This window comes from Pseudoliparis swirei, chromosome 22 (genome assembly GCF_029220125.1).
Source record: "Pseudoliparis swirei isolate HS2019 ecotype Mariana Trench chromosome 22, NWPU_hadal_v1, whole genome shotgun sequence".
In the NCBI taxonomy this organism is placed as follows: domain Eukaryota; kingdom Metazoa; phylum Chordata; class Actinopteri; order Perciformes; family Liparidae; genus Pseudoliparis; species Pseudoliparis swirei.
Window position 1 is genome coordinate 15115906 of NC_079409.1, and position 18659 is coordinate 15134564.

An 18659-nucleotide genomic window follows, 5' to 3' on the forward strand; every position below is an offset into this window, starting at 1 on the left:
TTCCAGGTCCTTGGACTCCAGCGGCGCCTCCTCTCGGGGCTGCATGCTGGCTGGCCAGTTGGACTTGGTGGTGCTGGCCTCCTGTTGATTCCCATGCTGGTGCAGGGGGTCGGTTTCCTGGCTGGAGAGGAAGTGATAGGTCTCGTCCTCCAGAGGCTGCGTGGGACCCCAGACCACCGCCCACAGAGGCGTGGGTGTGACCTGGGCTGTGACGGACAGCTGGACAGACAGGGCGTCCGCCTGCTCCTCGCCCTCACTATTGTCACGGTTACAGGTGGAGGGCTGTGTCACCAGAGCAACCAGGAGGATGGAGACGAGGAAGCGGAGGGCAGTCAGTCGTGCGACAGGAGAGATGGAGCTGGAAGAGAAGTGGAGGAGAAAGAATGAGAGGTGGTGGACTGACAGATAAGTTATCTACGGAATTATATTGTCCACAGACACAACCTCGTCAGCTCTGAAATGGATTATTGTGCCGGTCATCACTCAGCATGACATTTCAAGCATCAGCATCCCCACACGTCCTTTCTTCACCTCAGTAAATATCCATCTTACCATCTCTCCATCGCTTCGCTCTGTTCACTGAGACTCCGCTCCTCCGATCATCTCTCTCTGTAAGAAAGGACAGAGGGGCAAGAGAGTGGGGGAGAGAGAGAGCGAGAGAGCGAAAGGAGGAGGGTCTAGCTTTTCTTCTTCTTTTATGTTGCCAGATAAAAAACATGTAGGCACCAGCTGGAGTATTGGCAGAAAGCCAACTCTGTCATGTTTACAAAAAAGAAGAAGAAAAAGAAGCACAAAAACTCTCCTGGGCTTTTGCATCTTACGCTCAATTATGCGCCACATGTTGAAACAGAATCCACATCTGCATTTAAAAACACCCAGAAGTAAATACTCATTGCCCTTTCTGCGCTCTCACACACACACATGTACAGTGCACACACACCTGAACATGTAGACACCAGCATATTAATCATCATTAGAAGCGTCATGCATGGAGCCAACACTTTGGGAGGCGAAAGGCAACTTCCTCTCCAGAACTGATGCCGAAATGCCACAGAAATGTCACTTAGAAACACACACGAGCAGACGGACACAAACACACACTCCGACACATATCAGTTATCGTGCCTACCTCTGGCAGTGAAGAGAGGGAATGAGAGAGAGAGAGAGAGAGAGAGAGAGAGAGAGAAGGGGAGATAGAGAGAGCAAGTGAGAAAAAAAGCATCGGTTGCCTTAGCGACTGAGACATGTAGAGTCTGCTAGAGTAAGAGAGGGGAGAGAGAGAGAGATGTAGGGAGGGCAAGAGACTGTAGGAAAGATTTAAATGCTAATTATGTGTTTTTTTTAAATGGTTCAATTAAATGGACGCCGAGGAAAATAAATTATTTTTGACGAGGCAAACAGAAATGACACTGAGGAAGACAGTGGTTAGCTCATTTTAGAGGCAGGAGGTTGAAGAAAACTCTTCAATTAAGGACACCCCAGACAGCAAAGAGGAGGAGGAGGAGGAGGAGGAGGAGGAGGAGGAGGAGGAAGGAACGGGGGGAATAAAGGTTGAATAACATTTTATTTACATTTATTTATACAGGTGGCGCCGGCAGAGTGGAGCGACGGACTGGTGTCTGAAGAAGAGGCAGGGTCACATTGAAATAAAATAAAGAGACAACAAGTGAGGCAAATGTAGAGGCGAGAGTCACAAGGTGACAGCTTTATTGTATGTGGAAATAATATTTACAGAGAAAACAATCTGCCTATCACTCACACTTAACACACTCCAGCCATATGCCCCCCCCCTCCAACACCCTCACTGTCACACTTCACTCCCCTGCCCCCTCCCTCTCATGTCCTCCTCACGGCTGCAGGCCGTGGTCCTCAGCATGAGAAACCAGCACTCACTGGAGAACGCAGCGAAACCACGAGCCGGACTCGACATCCTTTGCGCCGCCCGACCGGCTGTCCTTTGCTTCACCGTCATCATCATCCTCGTAATCTACATTTGACAAGGAGGTCATGAGGATTCACCACAACATGCAAAATGAGAGTGAAATCTGAAATTTCGTGGTTACTCATTAGGCGTGCCCGTCAGTAAATGAAGACATGAGGACGTGTGAGATTGCGTCGCGTGTGTCTGTACCGTCAGTCTCCTCGTCATCCTCCGTGTCCTCCTCTGACTCCAGAAAACACGACTCCAACATACTGTCCTTCGCGGTGACATCACCCCTATAACAGTCACACCCGCAATAATTAAACACCATATCAATAGAGGTGCGTGTCGAAAATATGTTGTCTTCATTAGCACCTCATAAATCCCTGTATAGCTTAATAATTAGCAGAGCAGTTGACCTTGGAAGAAATATGCAAATAAAAAATATATAATTGAGCATTTTAGATTAAAATAGTTTAAACTGAGTGGTGTTGACGTGAACTGTGCCCACCTCTGCTTCCCAGAACTGGGGAGCTGCTCCCAGACGATGAGGTCGCGACCTCCAGTGACCCACCGGTGGTCTCCGCTCCCTGTGGTCCACGCTGCAAAGCAGAGGATTCTGGGAGCATCGGGCCAGGTCAGAGAGACGAGGTACCGACACTGAGGCACAGAGAACACTAGCGGGAGGAGAGGGAGATGGAGGAAATGGGGGTCAACACAGGAAAAATAACTGCTTTGGATTCGGTCTCAAGCCCTCCATGTGCTTTCTCTCTCTCTTCGTGGAGCGAGCTACTTGTGGTTGCTCGCGGTTTACTCGGCGACTCACAGTTAAGCGAGCTCTCTCCATTCGCTAGATCATAGCAGGAGCCAATTAGGAGGCCCCCTGTCTGGTGAACGCAATCTGTTATCCCGGTGATGCTGTTGTGATTGGTCAGCCTGGAACTGGTTCCTGTGATAATTGGACAGATGTTAGGTGGAAAGATTATGCAAATGTACTTCATCTATTTTCAACACACACACACACAGTCTGCCCATTCCAGAGCTCACCGGTCCTCCAGTGCAGGATCTTGAGCCAGGCTCGACCGTAAGCCAGGAACGCCCTGTCTCCCCGTGGGCTGAGTGTCAGACGCCCGCCTGCCCCCCCCCCGCAGCCCGTCACCTCTTCGCCCCAGTGGTGCAGCAGCCTCAGGGGGTCTCGATCCGACCACCGGTTCTCCCACACGGATACCCCTCCCTCGGCCGAGCCGCTGAATACCAGTGGACCCTGAGTCTGTGGAGGGCACAGGAGACATGGTTGTCATGGTGATCTCTGTCTTTACTCAGTGTGTGTCTGTGTGTGCGTAACTGTTTGTGAGAGAGAGAGAGAGATAAACAGAAAAAGGGAGAGTGATTGTACGTATGTATGTTTGTGCGAACTGTTTCTAAATGTACATTTCCAAGTCGCTGTTGGTTATAAATGGATCGTGTGCTGTGCATGATAAACAACAGAGAGGAGGACAACGATGCGCTGCGCTTTAATGCTTTCGGCATATTTTGATGATTACAAATTGAAGAAGAAAAAAATATGTACAGTATGCTTTCTAAAATTGGTTGAGCTCCAAACAAATATCTTTGATTTCCATTTGAAAGCAATAAATAAGGAACGCTTCTGTGAGGATAAGAGTGTAGAAATATAACCGTTTGATTTTCTGAGGAGGGGCTTTTTCACAAATTAGAAAAAAATAAAGGGTTTTAATTCTTTGGACAGCTTCTCCAGGGAAAGAAGCATCGGCATACTTTTAGCGTCAGCCTTTAAAAACACAAAAACAGCTCGAGCAGTCTCGGCGTGGACAGCACATCACGGCCCGTCGGGGAGCGCCCCACCCACCTGGATGGAAGTGACTGCTTCCTGGTGAGCGTTGATTGACTGGCAGTTTTCGAAAGTGTGCCAGCTCCAGGCTTGAACTTTCCCCCCGTCTGAGGGGTGGCAGAGCGTGAGGTTAACACGTGCTGACAGCCGGCTGGCGGCCATTATTGTTGGTCACGCTCGACCCACCTGAGCCTGACGGCCTAATTTGTGTGCCCCTATCTCTCGATTCAGCCCACTAGCACTGCGCTACACGCAATAACAGATGATGATGATGATGATGCCGACAGGTACAGAAGTCTAACTGCAATTATTCACTTCACTGTGTCGGTATTTTTCTGCACAAAAACCCACCTGATCCGGTGATAATGTAGCCGTCTTCCTCTGGCACAAAGCAGAGTGCAGTCACAGCGTTAAACGTGTAGAGAGACTTCACACACTGCCCTGGAGGGAACAGCAAAATACTAATTTCATTGACAGCACACAGACCACCAGTCACACAGGCATTCATTGGTTATGAGGCACACTCAGACACAGTTCCCAGACAGAGCCCAGAGGCTCAGTCTACCTTAATATATACAGTGTGTATATGTATGTGTGTGTATGTGTGTGTGTGAGCGTGTGTGTGTGTGTGTGTGTGTGTGTGGTTAAGCGTACCAATGCTCAGGGCCCAGATCTTCACATAGCAGTCTGCCGAGCCACTCAAAATAAACCTCTCCTTGTCAGACAAAGACAAGGACCGGGCTGGCAAGAGGGCAAACACAGACAGAAGAGCAGGAGGGGTCAGAAGAGGAGGAGGAGGAAGAAACGGGGATCAGAAAAAAGAGAGAGAGAGAGAAGATAACAAAAAGACTGAGCTGACAGGAAGCTGTAAATAAATGATGACGTTCAAAAAGAGATTGCAAGAAAGAGGCAAAACAAATACAACAACAAATAATTAGTCTTTGAACACAGTGTGACTGTGAGGTCGACTGAGCTGCATCATCTCTGCACTGCACTTCTCAACTTGGTATTTTAAGTAGAGGGAAGCAGGTGGCGAAGGAGTGTAGGAGGAGAGCCGGAGAGGCCGTTGGAGTTGAAGTGATGGAAGGAACCGCTGCAGACAGACGGTGAACTCTCTGAAGAGTCAGCTGAGGTTATCTCTCACCGGGGTTGATCTGATGAACTGCTCCTATAATTACCAGACTGCAGGACACAGGCACTACTCTCGCTGCACATGGACGGTTGTGTGAGTGTGTGTGTGTGTGTGTGTGTGTGTGTGTGTGTGTGTGTGTGCACGCGAGTCCTCACCGAGCCTCTTGCAGTACTCAGGGGGAGGCGCGGACAGACAGGTGACTCCACCAGAGTGACCCCCTAGGTTCTTCTGCTCCGTTGCCGTGGGAACATGCCACACCTTCACCGTTGTATCTCGGCTTCGAGGAGGAGGATGGACGGAGTGAGGAAGAGAGGATGCAGGAAGGGAGAAAAGGAGAAAACACGTTCAACGCTTAAACAGGCAAAGTTAAAAACCTTGAGACAGAAATTGAGAGATTTGCGCCCGAGGCATCGAGGCAGGGCAAGAAAAACAAACATGCCAGACAGCGGGGAGAGAGAGCGGGAGCATAGAGTGATAAATTAGGTGAAATATTCACTTTGCACATCCATTATGCAAATCGAGGCTCCATTCCTGCTTTACCTTCCAGAAACCACTAGGTTGTCAACAGCAACCACACAGGTGACGATGTCATTGTGACCCTCCAGCAACCTCAAGCGGAACTTTGCCTTCTCCCAGGACGATTTGAGGGATGCAAATTCAGCTTCTGCAAAGGAAAAGATTTGTCCAATTAGCACCGTTGACTCATCAGCGTCGCAGTTCGTTAATCTGCACAGTTCTTCAATATGGATTAGTCTGCCACTGCGACGCACGGGGCTATAATTCAGCATCCAGGGATGCAAAACGTGAGTCCTGCCTTCAGGGAAGCAAATGCAGCCTCTTGGTTTTAACTCTCGCCGCCACATGAGCTTATTAAGACTCCTCAAGGCTCCCACGTCTAATCAGATTTTAGCTGCCTGCGATAAACTGTGATGATTTGATTAATGAATCCAACCTTTCTGTCGCTGCTCCGCGTCAACGTCAGAGCGGCCTCCTGACACGTCTCTGTGACTTGGCTCTTTGGCCGGCTCCGTCCTGTCCTCCTGCCCGCTTATCTTTGCTCCGCTTCCTGTTTCCCTCTGCCTGGCAGCCGGCGTTGCTTTAGCTTTGGACGGCTCTTCTCCCTTCAGGATCTTGGAAGCCGGAGGCATTTGCGATGGACGGGCCTCTGGGGCATCCTCCCTGTGCCCGAGCAGAAACGTGAGGGTTGAATGAATAATCAAAAAGCATAGGCACATGGTTTACTTTGGGACGGGGGTACCAGCAGAACATCTCCAAGTCTCCCAGAGACAAAACCAAAACGTTTTAATGAGCCCATAGTCCTTGGAGGAATATGAGTGTTTCATTCAATTTGATGTCAATACATGTTTTCAGTGATCTGCACAAAGCCCTGAGGGGCTTTAATAGGGAGAATGACTTCCCTGAATGATGTTTACATTACACATTATGCATAGTGTATATTCTCATTTTATTAAAGCGTAGCCGTATTTGACCTCCAGTGTGTTTGGATAGAAATGCAAAAAAAAAGATCACAGGCTTCAAAGTAAATGTTGTTGCTTTTGAAGAATTATGTTTCTCTCCATCTGCCCCCTCTCGCTGCTGCCTCTCCCTCACTTCCTTACACTTGTCTTTTCATCTTCTCCTTTTTTCCGTCTCCCACAATCCCAAGAGTTTGCTCCAGGCCAGAAAGCTGCAGCTGAAGCTCAGCCAATCTGGAGCGCAGCTCCGCCTTCCTGGAGATCTAAAAGGGAAGAAGACACGAGATTGGTTGTGAACCAAACCACTAATCCACACGTTGTTTATATGCACAAACAACTTCCTCCGCCTGTCTTCATTTATGAGACTGCAACTGGCAACTGTTCATACTGACTGATTGTGATTATGAAATATGCATGAACGAATTCATCAGGCAGGTCAATTTGATATACTTTTCTGCGTTATAGGAGCACTTCACCAATTTAATTTATCTGGGTTTACAGAGGGCGCATTTCTTTAGTTTGAACATATTTTATTAAAAACCTCATTAGATAGTACAAGTCCTAGATTTAAATAACCCTGTTGGTATATTCGATATTAATACATTTTTAATAGAAAACAATATCAGCATCATTTCAATGATGTGAGTGTTCTGGTTTGAGCTTATTCGATACTGTTATTCACTTTATGTCGGACAAAAAGAGACAAATATACTTTAGATTTTCTGTATGTTCAACATTGGAAAATTGGCAATAAAGATGACTTTGACTTTGATTTTATACTATTTTGTACACTGTTGGGTAGTTTAGTGACATCATATTTCATAAACTCATCTTTTGTCTGACAAGTAACAAGTAACCATATTTGTCGGAAAAATGTAGTGATCGTAAAAAATTTAAATATTTACCTGTAAAATGTAGTTTTACCATTTAAATAAGCAAGTTAAGTAGAAATACTGCAATACTGAATTTAAGGACAGTACTTAAACGTATATGTACCACTACTTTATACATAAACATTTATGTCTGTTATTTATATGCGGAGATCATTATTTCTAATTATATTTTAAATTAAGGGTAGTCCTACTTTTAGGGGACCTATTTCAGTGTTTTTTTCTCATTTTAACAATCATTCTGATAAGTTGTGGCTCATTTCATAATATGCAATAAATTCAGACAAAGGAAAAGCAAAATTTTCACAGAAATAAATGATGGGTATGGAATGATCTTCAGATGTAGTGTGATTATTTATGTTCCTTTTTCCAATGAGGAAATGTAACAGTGCAGTATAGAAAGAAACTGTTGTAGGGCATGACAATAATTTATAAAATTACTGAGGCCCCTGAAGGTTCTGATATTTATGTTTTCTATGCACTCTGTTCAATGGGAGAGCTTTCATAGGGCGAAAGCTGTCATATCATTCATTACACCTCTTTCATAAATTCATGCTAATCCCATATGTTTCTTCTTTGTGGTGTTATCCCTAGTTTAAGACACCTTACTTCATAACGTTGTAGCCTCACAAATCAACATTAAAACGTCATCTTGATTTAACGGTGTGAGCTGGGCTCCAACGATATACTTTACTGTTGTGTGAATAAACAGCTACACTCTACTGAATAAATCAGCTGCTGAAGATGGATAATGTTTTATTTCATATGTTGACTTAATGTGTGTCTGAAGTCTGAACTGTAGTAAAAATCCTCCAGTCATAACCTGTGGTTACACATGAGGGAAATCTTTTCAGGATTTACAGAAGTCACACACACACACACGCGCGCAGTTAACATTGTCAGATGAGGAGTTTCTGTACCTTGAATCTCTCCTCTGGGGTAAGACTCATTTGTATTTCCAGATTCCCAATCTGTCTCAACTTCTTCTGCAGCTTCCTCACCTCCCCCATCTCACGCTCGGGGCAGCTACCTGCACTTTAAACTGTGCGGCTGACTCACAGGTGGCAGAAAGTGTCAAAGACGCAACATTGGCCATGAATGAAAAGTCTGGATCGGTTGAAGTAAATCAGGATGTGTCAGACGGCTCGGCAGTGTGCTTGGGGGACGTGTCGCCGGATGTTGATGGTACCGTCGGCGTGTTTCACTGTCTTTACAGCGACACCATGCGGACAGACGGCATGTTGCATTGACACACGGGAACCACTCAATACATCAATAAAGTGCTTTGACGTTCTCGGGACTGCCCTTGAGCAACGCGGGTGTGTCCCGGTTTACACGTTGCATGAAGTTCATTCTCAAAACAAAAGTCTAGCTGACTAAAAGTCCCTCTGTGTCTGAGGACGAAGGACGGTAACACTGTGCTGCCTTCAAGTGCTAATCTATCAACTCCGATTTTCGAGACTCCGCGTCGTAAATAAGATTAAGAATGATAAAGGATGTCATAGGAAAGGGATTCATACGTTAATGTGTTATCGGATAGAACAAACACATGCTTGGCAACAAAGTACCACTCAATGTGGCCATACACATAATTAAATTAGTTGTTATGGACATACACATTAGCCTAGTATATATGCAGAATCTAATTTTACAATTGATTGTTAACAAAGCATTCTCTAAAAATGTTATCTGTGGAAAAGATAGTGCAGTATAGTGTATTATCTAGTATCTTTATTTGGCAGATTTCGAGATTTTGGAACAATGGTCCATTTACTCCAATGAAGAGGGAAATCAACAAATCAACAAATATTGGTATCATTTGAGAAGCTGGATTTATGCACGTCATTTTTTTCTATTATTAATTATTGAACCAATGACTGTTAATTCATGTTTTGTTATTCCATTGATTGACTAATCGTTGCAGCTTGAGTCTTATAGTATCACCCACAATGGTTGGACATGTCTTGCGGGCAGTCTTAGTGCTCCCTGGTCCCTCAGACTAAAAGGTCGGATGGGACAACTGCTCCAGACCCCAAAGACCTCAAATAAAAAAAAATATTCAAGTATTCCTACGACCACTGTCTCGTGTACACTCCAGGGTAATCCAGTATTGGTGTGAGGAGAAACAATCTATAGAATTACGGTAGACAAGTATGCATTTGATTGAATTGGTAATTTCAGTCATAAGCTCCAAGGAAATGAATCGGTATAATTTACTTAACTGAGGGGAAACTGTATGAGCTGTGTAATTTATTAATAGGAATATTTAGATTAAGAATGCATTTGTCAGATTATGCAATATATTAGGCGGAAAGATTTAGGCTATAAAAAGTGTATTATGCCCCTGACACTTATGACACTATTATTTCCGACAGCACGTGAATGCAGCGCAGCATGCTGGCCGCTTCCCCTGAGAACTGAAATATAACAAAGTGGACCCGAAGAACCCAGAAGGGTGCGTTTTAAATCCGGTTAAAAATACCTTTAATGATGCCAAACAACCAGCCGAGTACATGTTACACTGTAGATACTTTAATTAAATAAACTGCCACTCAGTGAACGATACAGGAAGTGACATCAACACAGATACTCCTTTTGTCTGACGACTTTATCCGGAGGAAGTGAAGCTGTAGACGAGGCAGCTGCTTTACCAGAGGGAGAAAAAAAGACGAAAAAAAAAGGAAAAAAAAAACCGAAGAGGCGATAAAAAAAAAACTTCGCCAGGTTGAAGGAATTTGGACATATTTACAAAACGAGTCCAAATAGTTCCGAGCTGCGGGAGTTCCGGGGAGGAAGACGGAGTCGTCGTTGCCGGTAAACGCCAGTATTCTCCATGCAGTCGCTCGTATTTTTTGGTAGATTTGCATGACTCTGCTGCCGCCTCTTCACCCGTCCACAGCCGGAAGTCTGTGAGGATGGTCTATTGGTTTTTTTCCCCCTTCGCTTCAGTTTTTTTTATCCTTTGCTTTTTTTTCTTTTTTTTCTTCTGCTTTGCTTGTTATTTTCCCCCCCAAGCAGCTGCAGGAGGGCACTCCAGAGCCGGTGTGTTGTCTGCGAGCTAACTGTATGTTAATCAGCACGTCGGGCCTGATTAACTACAAGATGCGAGCAGCCGAAATGGAGTCCTTCTGCCGCGGCGCAGAGTAAACACTGTGTCCTTTGGTGGCATTTGATAAAAGTTAGCTTCGGGTTTGGCGTAGTTCATCACGCGGGATGTGCGTCTGTTGAGCCAACTTAAGGCTAAGAAGTTGAATTTGCTGCGAATAGCCCGAGGTCAGTTCGTGTAATTTGGTGCCCAAAACAACCCACAGCTCTCAGTTGAAGCCCAGGAGAGAAAGTTGAACATTACATTAGAGACAATCGATGCCATTAGCATTCCAGGAGCATCACACGTCATGATGCAATGTAAACCTGTGCGTTTGAGACTTGTATTGATCCAAAGACTATTTTAATCTCCTTTGTTTATCTGTTTTTGTTTTCTTTATTAGAGCTTTGCCATTAGGATCCAACAGGACCCGAGTGAGCCACTGCAATAAGAGCCCCGCATCTACAGGGGCCCTTAACCCCCTCGCCCCCCCTCACCGTGTGGCAATTAGTTTGTGTGGTAAGATATTTGACTTGTCATAGCAGGAAGATGGTGAAAGTGAGCCAGCATGCACTATTATTAAAACAATTAAACTGAAACCGAATTAATCCTCCATTAATGTGGAGTACTTGTCAGTATATACAGTTGCGATTGACCTGCTAATGGCTTTATTACCTGACAATGAGGTGGAAACGAAGCGAGGCTCATGTACTGATTCACATTAATGTGTGTTTACAGGCCTTGAGAAGTAGAAATATGATATGGATGTTTTGCATACGAGACATATACTCCGACATTTAATTGTGTATAATAAAATTCCCACACAGCAAAGGTTTGGAAGATTAATATGGGCGAAGGAGCTCATTCTCAACCCTATTCCATTTTATTTCCGACACATAGGTCACACTGTTGTATTTCTTACTGCAAAGTAACCAGTGGTAGTTCTTTCTAGGTCGTTACAATATTTAATTGTCTCTGCATTTTTTGTCATTGCAGAAATGATGGAAGACTCTCATTTTAATTCATCGTATTTCTGGTCTCCAATCCCAACTGTACCGGGACAGGTAAGTCTGGACAAGAAATCAACACTATTTAGTTTCTTTAGGATTGACATGAAGAAGAAGTTCCTTTTTGAGGAGTGTTTTGTGACGACGAGAAGAGGATTGAGGAAATCCGGCCTGGTTGATCAAGTGACACATCTCCTCTCTTCAGATTGAGAACGCCATGTTCCTGAACAAAATGAAAGAGCAACAGGAAAAGAATGGTTCCTTCTCTTCATCCCCTGTATCCCACTACCAAACGGCGCTCCTCACCATCCCCACCCCTGGGTCAAAGATAGATGGAGGAGGGCAGGTTGGCGGTGTGGCGCACCTCCACCCTGCTCACGGCACCCAGAACATGCTGACTGTCCCCTCCACAGGCATCATGACAGCAGGTGAGCCTGCCTCACAATACAAGACATACAATCTAATGGTTAAAGCACAGCCTGGAATCAGAAGAACACATGAAGGTGTAGGCTGGATTAAGTTTAGTTAGAAACCATATTTTAATAACTTTTTATAAAATAATGCAGTTAATGAGAGAAACAACAAATCCCAGTTACCTCCAAGCAGCTCTGTGGGCTCAGAGCACACATTGCCAGCAGGTCGACTTTGAGAACACCTGCGTGTCTCCTTCTACGCTCCAACATGAGGCTTTTCTCTCACACGAGTAGCACTGCTGTCTCACTCTCGTAGCACCATCTGAACACTTACAGGTTCAGCATATGGCCCACACAACTGGTTGGTGATACTTCTGAATACCAGGGAATAAAAGAGCAGTCCAGGAATGTCTCAGGTTTACTGTAACTATGGGAGGAACACTGCCCACACGGATCATCTTAGTATTCTTGAATGTTGTACTGCCTGTAGTCACCTTTTGTGATGAGAGACTATTTATTTCTGTTTCTTTTCTGTCATATTCTGTGAAGCTGGTCTGGTCATCACAACTCCTCAGGGAACACTCGTCTCTTCCACCTGCTCTCAGTCGTTTGTCTCTGGTCATCCAGCAACCACCATGATAGTTTCAGCACTCCATTCTGCAGGTAAAGCACACACCTGATCTATATCTGGGCAGCACGGTGGCTCAGTGGTTAGCACTGTCGCCTCACAGCAAGAAGGCCCTGGGTTCGAATCCCGGTCGTCCCGGTCGTTCCAGGTCCTTTCTGTGTGGAGTTTGCATGTTCTCCTCGTGTCTGCGTGGGTTTACTCCGGGTACTCCGGTTTCCTTCACCATCATAAAGACACGCACCGCAGCCTCACCCCGGATCGTATGGATGTGAATGCATGTTGGTGGTGGTCGGAGGGGCCGGAGGCGCTGATTGGCTGCCTCGCTTCCGTCAGTCTGCCCCAGGGCAGCTGTGGCTACTGATGTAGCTTACCACCACCGGGACGACTGTGTGTGTGTATGACTACTGGACTGTAAAGCGACTTTGGGTGCCTTGAGAAGCGCTATATAAAATAAATGATTATTATTTATTATGGATCCCAAATGTAATGCCTAAATAACATGTTCTGGGTCTAAGACTTTCATTACAATGTATAATTTGATTATAAAGTAATATTACATGATCAAATGCTTCTTGGGTGCATCTGCAGTTACAACTACATATAATAATGTAAACTAACAATACTGTATAATAGCAACACTAAAGAACAGCATTTTCCCAAATGTTAATGCTTGATGGTTTATGTATGCAACATATATTTGTAGGACACACCACATTTTTAAATATCAAATTCTTCAATCTTTAAAGTTTTAGTGATTGTGCTTTTGTGAGCGTCCTCACTGACGAATGACTATTCTACGATAGAGAACATTTAATTAGATTTGTTGCAATTTGCTCTTAATGATATCTCCCGAGTTATGAACCCAACTGAGCACTGAGCAAAAAAAGAGCAGCTAATGACTTCATTTATTATCCGAGCTGTGCCAGAAACGTATGGTTCTACGTTTCAGTGCATCAGCAACAAAAGATATCTTCAGATGCTCAGGATTTATTTGAATACCTCTTGTAACTTCTCTGGGCAATCCATCAAACTTTTGTTTTATTGGGACTTTTAACCGTTTAAATCTTTCATGAACATTTCAAATAGTTAGAAATACAACGACAAGCTTTTTTTTGTTGCAATGATATCCGCAGTAATTCAAATGTCAATTACACCTGAAATAATAAGCACAGTTAAAAAGATACTTTTTGCAGCATGCATAGACTTTTGGTTCAGCGTCAATACAACCACAGATGTAGATAACAGTTGATATACAGGAGGGCTCGAGAGTATCGTCTTCTATTAACCGGCTGCTGGGGATCCTGTTGTAGACCGAAAAGACGGGGACGTGGCGTCCCATGTGGTCGTGATGCCGGCGCCCTCCAAACGCGGCAGAAAGAAGAAGATGGCCCTGTCTAGGGTCGGTCCTGTGGGCGGATTAGGAAATGAGACACTAATACTGGCTCACCTGACAGCCGGTGGCCAGGTAAGAACCCACAGATGTAGAAAGGGTAATCGAATGACAAAATGGAAAATAAAAAGACGATCGAATAACGTGTGTGATTTTTTTTTTATACAGTTGGCCTCCTTGCAGCATCATACTGGAGACCCATATGATCTGTCAAATGAAGAGGAAGACCACGGGCCGAAAGATAGCACGAAGACGTACAGGTACGGCGTACGAAAGCAAACACCTGCTGTGCTTCCCGAATTTCTTCCCGCTTTAGCTGTGGAATGCAAACACACCTGTTCCTGTGTCCTGTCAAAATAAATCAAAATAGAGATGTTCAGCTTTCATCGATAAAGTAGGCGCTGCTGCACACATACAGCTCTCCTGAACACACCACACTGCATGTTGTAGCAGAACATGCCTGCTTTCTAGTCGATGGTTGATTCCTTTTCTTAATGTATTTGAGATACAAATGCATCAGTGCTTCGTAGGCGCTCTGTCCACCTCTGCACACATTGGACTACCTGCCCTCTACTCTTCTCTTCGTCTGTATATAGCATGCTCTTTGAGTTGTAAACTCTCAAGCACTCTTGTGTCCTGCTCTTTCACTTTTTATAGTATCTACGTACCTTTCCCTGTCAGTTTTCACTGATTTCTCCCGTGGCATCTTTCCTTGTGTTTACCCCCTCCGTCCGTCTTCATTCATTTATCTTTTGTAATTCATTTCCCTTTTCATCGTGAGTTTCGTTTTCTATCAAATCTTATTTATTTCTGTGGGTCGATGCTTCATTCCCCTGTCTCCAACTTCATCTCCTTATTTTCCTTTTGTCTTCTCTCGTGTCTATGTTTCTATATATGTGTCCCTCTTCTTCCTTCTTGTTCTTCCATCCCGCCCTCCCATTTCTGTGTCTCTCCGCCTGTAGGTGCCGGATGTGTGCGGCGACCTTCCTCAGTAAGTCTGACATGCAGATCCACTCCAAGTCGCACACAGAGGCCAAACCTCACAAGTGTCCTCACTGCGCCAAGTCATTCGCCAACTCCAGCTACCTGGCCCAGCACATCCGCATCCACAGCGGGGCCAAGCCTTACACCTGCTCCTACTGCCAGAAATCTTTCAGGCAGCTCAGTCATTTACAGCAGCACACACGGTACTGCAGACCCCTCCTCCCCGCTACCGACCACGTACCATATTCCCCCTGTCCTCTTAACTTGTCCTGCCAAGTTCCCATTTTGAAGCCCAGACTCATGTCATCTTCTTCCTCGCGGGGAAGAGATTGGAGTGGTGTGAAAGCACATATTACACTGCCATGTAGATGTTGGGTCGCATGCTACCAGTTCCATCCAGAAGTGACCTTTATCCCAAAATTTTAATACAAATTACACTTAAAAAAAAAAGTTTGGGCTTTCTCCATAACATTATTTTCCATAATCTATACAATATCAGAATGGCCATCTGAAATGCATGGAGTTCTTTTATATGAATTGATACAATGATCATATTTTTTTCCTGTGTGTGTGTGTGTGCTCTATACTTGTTTGCATTGCATTTTCATAGCTTTTCCCCACTTTTCATCTTTCTTTTGTCCGCATGTTCTGTCGTTTCCCTGCCAGTGCTTCAACAGAAATGCACACATTTAGAATGACACGTTACATTGAAGCTTTGAAGGCAGATTTAATTCCACTGTGCTTCCCCATCCAACCCATTGTGCTATTGTTTGGTACACTTCCCATTACATTTATTTATTGCATTCTCCTCCATTGAATTGGGATGTTCGACAGAAACAACTTGCTGCCACGCTCTGCTTTCCTGCTCTGCTCACTGTGTCGTCATCTGTTGCTGTTCGTTCTTTTTGGCTTTCATCAAATCAATTTACATGTCATTTCTGGAGGAATGTCAATCTAAATGGATGCATTTGTAAAAACCTTCAAATCATAATTATTACACATAATATTTTGTTACTCTTTGTTAATACATCCAAATCATCCAGGGCACAAGGATATATGTCAAAAGGACAGATTCTGAATAATGTTCCTATTTTGCTTTGTTATTCTGTGATTGAGATGTGTTATGTTGTGATGTTTATATGAACACGGGACATTTAAAGGAAGATCAATTGCAATTGACACTCAAGTGTAAGTTAAGTGTAAAATGATATAGAATTATTGTTGGCGTTTGTTAATGGTTTCCAAATATTTTAAAACTACAATCTCCTTTTTACATGTGTGGAATGGTTTGAAGCACAGCATCATGTGTTTTCCTTTTCTCAATCTACCTTTACAATCCTGTTCCCATTTCTCTTTTGCCCCCTCCTGTCTGCCTTCATCAGGAACCACACAGAGTCAAAGCCTCATAAGTGTCCCCATTGTTCCAAGTCATTTGCCAACTCCAGCTATCTGGCCCAACATGTCCGCATCCATACGGGAGTGAAACCCTACACCTGCTCCTACTGCCAAAAACACTTCAGACAGCTCAGTCATCTTCAGCAGCACAATAGGTAAGTGAGTCACTGGTGTTGGGTTTCTCCTCAGCCTCCATGTTATTCTGCGGTCAGGTTAGGTCACCATGACACTGATAGGAGAACCGTCTATGTTCATGTACGTGTTTTTTGCGTTTGCCATTCAGGATTCACACCGGCGATCGGCCCTACAAGTGCATCCATCCAGGCTGCGAGAAATCCTTCACGCAACTCTCAAATTTACAGGTGTGAAAGAATTTAGTTTTCTTCTTATACAGTGCATGTGTTGCTGGTGACCTGAGTCTTTCACTATGTAAAACATTTGAGCAGGTTTTTGTTTTGTTTCCAATAAACATTTCTTTCCCAGTCCCACCGGCGTCAACACAACAAAGACAAGCCCTACAAGTGCACCAACTGCAATAAAGGATACACCGATGCAGCGAGTCTGGAGGTGCACATGTCCACACATACAGTCAAGCACGCCAGGATCTACTCATGTGGTCTCTGCAACCGCACTTATACCTCAGTAAGACAAATGTCCATTTCTGAAGAGCATGAAACACGATGAGTCCCCTCACTTGCATCAGACACCTGGCAGCTTTTTTATGTAATGAAGTAACGTGTACACTAATTTTCCATTTACCTATCCTCCCCTCATCTTAGGAGACGTATCTGGTAAAACACATGGAGAAACACAACCCAGACCAGCTGTCTGCAGCAGCAGCGCGGGCAGCACAACAGAACCAAAGCCAGCTTCCGGGTCAGAGCCGGCTAGACGGCGCAGATGGAGGATCGAGCCGAGCTGGGGGTGCCGGAAGCGGAGGAGCGGGCGGAGGCCAGCAGGGACAGAGCCAGGTCAACTACCCCCAGACAGAGTCCATATCCTGTCCATTTGACCTGCACCAGTACAAGACAGTGTCTGCTAGTGACATCCAGTACAAACCTGTCAGCATAGCTGACATTACTTCCCACAAGGACCTCTGTCTCACTGTGTCAGCATCCACCATTCAAGTGGAGCACCTTAACTCTTAGAGGTGACCAAACGAGGAAGTTTGGGAAGTGGGGAAGGTAAAATTAATTCAAGAAATTAAGGATGGAGAGTCAAAGAATAACAGCAATACTAAGGTGATACAATAACTTAGGAACACATGACTGTGCCTGAACTGTGGTTTGAGGCAGACCGGACAAACAATATCCTGGCACAGAATACCGAAGACTATAATTTTTTCTTTTTTTCTTTTAGTTTGTCTCTTTTTTTCTTTCTGCCTTGTTTGATTTGTTTTCCCCTTTTACTAAGCTGTCCTGTCTGAGTAGAAAGTGCATGTATAGGCTGCAATAAAGTATGTTTCAGTCCATCACAGTGATGGTTTTATGATAAGAAGAAAGTCAAAGTGCTTCTCTTAATTGTTTTATCAACTCCTGCTCTTCCCAACAAAACAAGAACAATATGGCGTTGGCCATAGCAGTTTAGGGGCTCTGTTGATGAAATTGAAAGTTGACTGTGAAGGTAAATTTTAATACTTTCATGCAGAGACTTTCAGTTTTTATATCAGTGTTGTCAGCTCTACTATGTTGTAAAATATATGCCCACAATTAATTCTTTTTAACCTTAAAGGGGAAGAGAGGAAATTTCCTGTTCAGGAAATAAAAATGTCAATCAAGTATATATAGATATACTGTATATATTACCAGTTTATAATGTATGATTGTGTGTTTAAAGGATGTGGTAATCCATATAACCTATTTAGACCCATTCACAGGCCTTCACATGACCTTTGGGGAAGTGATGAGCCAGTTCACGTTTCATGTAATCCTATTGTACTGATTTGTGTGTATGTCCTAAAAGAAATGTTATCCAAATGTGCTCTTGCTATTATACTACCACGATAACAATGTTTATAATACTTCTTTATAGACATACTGACACATCTGAAATGTGTCTTTTTTTCCGGCTTATAATACAATAAACCCTCTGATATGTTTCTCATTGATGTTTTTTCTGCTTCAGTTTAATGCCAAACAATCTTTTCAAAGCCCACATTCACCTTTTAGATTGCGAGCTAAACCTAAATATTCAATATCAAATATCCACATCTGAGGAACCATTTTAGATTTTTTTTAAATAAACAAATGATCAAATGTGTTATACGTTTCAAGATACTAAATTATTTGTTGCAGCTCTGCATAAATGTAATGCAAATGTGTTTTTTGTTGTCAAGAGACACTGTATTAACAGGATATTTGAGCTATATACCATCTAGAAAACAGAGAGGCAAACACCATGCTGCCTCTATTATGAATTATAGTCTTAATCAATGATGTTCTTGTGCATCCAGGTATATTTATTGTTTTACGCATGTCTGCCCTACTGGAA

The 18659-nt window shown here is 44.0% G+C and overlaps 2 protein-coding genes across 4 annotated transcripts; one reads left to right on the top strand and one right to left on the bottom strand.

Moving 5' to 3' along the window:
- Positions 1–584: 584 nt before the first annotated feature.
- si:ch211-154o6.3 (uncharacterized protein LOC563854 homolog) lies at positions 585–8406 on the bottom strand. Of its 2 annotated transcripts, none has more exons than XM_056445093.1 (14): positions 8188–8406; positions 6522–6640; positions 5855–6081; positions 5443–5566; positions 5058–5179; positions 4425–4511; positions 4122–4211; positions 3789–3877; positions 2969–3191; positions 2748–2870; positions 2433–2598; positions 2132–2217; positions 1894–1987; positions 585–609 (listed from the first exon to the last, which is right to left on the bottom strand). In XM_056445093.1, exons 1-14 carry the CDS (start codon positions 8275–8277, stop codon positions 600–602), a joined length of 1650 nt encoding a protein of 549 aa, XP_056301068.1. In that variant the 5' UTR covers positions 8278–8406; the 3' UTR covers positions 585–599. The 2 variants fall into 2 exon arrangements, with proteins under 2 accessions (XP_056301068.1, XP_056301067.1); XM_056445092.1 differs by lacking the exon at positions 585–609 and adding an exon at positions 1186–1461.
- Positions 8407–9755: 1349 nt separating this feature from the next.
- znf384b (zinc finger protein 384 b) lies at positions 9756–18267 on the top strand. Of its 2 annotated transcripts, XM_056445099.1 has the most exons (12): positions 9756–10081; positions 10756–10871; positions 11349–11416; positions 11565–11787; positions 12322–12435; positions 13711–13865; positions 13959–14050; positions 14753–14977; positions 16157–16324; positions 16453–16531; positions 16653–16811; positions 16949–18267. In XM_056445099.1, exons 3-12 carry the CDS (start codon positions 11351–11353, stop codon positions 17315–17317), a joined length of 1650 nt encoding a protein of 549 aa, XP_056301074.1. In that variant the 5' UTR covers positions 9756–10081; positions 10756–10871; positions 11349–11350; the 3' UTR covers positions 17318–18267. The 2 variants fall into 2 exon arrangements, with proteins under 2 accessions (XP_056301074.1, XP_056301075.1); XM_056445100.1 differs by lacking the exon at positions 14753–14977 and having other exon boundaries at positions 9757–10081.
- The last annotated feature ends 392 nt before the right edge of the window (positions 18268–18659 follow it).

What these genes read in the sequence shown, in the direction of transcription:
- si:ch211-154o6.3 (XM_056445092.1), bottom strand. Translation starts at nt 8,277, where the DNA reads ATGGGGGAGGTGAGGAAGCTGCAGAAGAAGTTGAGACAGATTGGGAAT. An exon ending in CCCAGTTCTGGGAAGCAGAG is followed by an intron (nt 2,218 to 2,432) that starts GTGGGCACAGTT and finishes TGACTGTTATAG; the next exon opens with GGGTGATGTCACCGCGAAGG. An exon ending in GGATGACGAGGAGACTGACG is followed by an intron (nt 1,988 to 2,131) that starts GTACAGACACAC and finishes TGTCAAATGTAG; the next exon opens with ATTACGAGGATGATGATGAC.
- znf384b (XM_056445099.1), top strand. Translation starts at nt 11,351, where the DNA reads ATGATGGAAGACTCTCATTTTAATTCATCGTATTTCTGGTCTCCAATC. An exon ending in TTCAGCACTCCATTCTGCAG is followed by an intron (nt 12,436 to 13,710) that starts GTAAAGCACACA and finishes ATCCTGTTGTAG; the next exon opens with ACCGAAAAGACGGGGACGTG. An exon ending in ACCTGACAGCCGGTGGCCAG is followed by an intron (nt 13,866 to 13,958) that starts GTAAGAACCCAC and finishes TTTTTTATACAG; the next exon opens with TTGGCCTCCTTGCAGCATCA.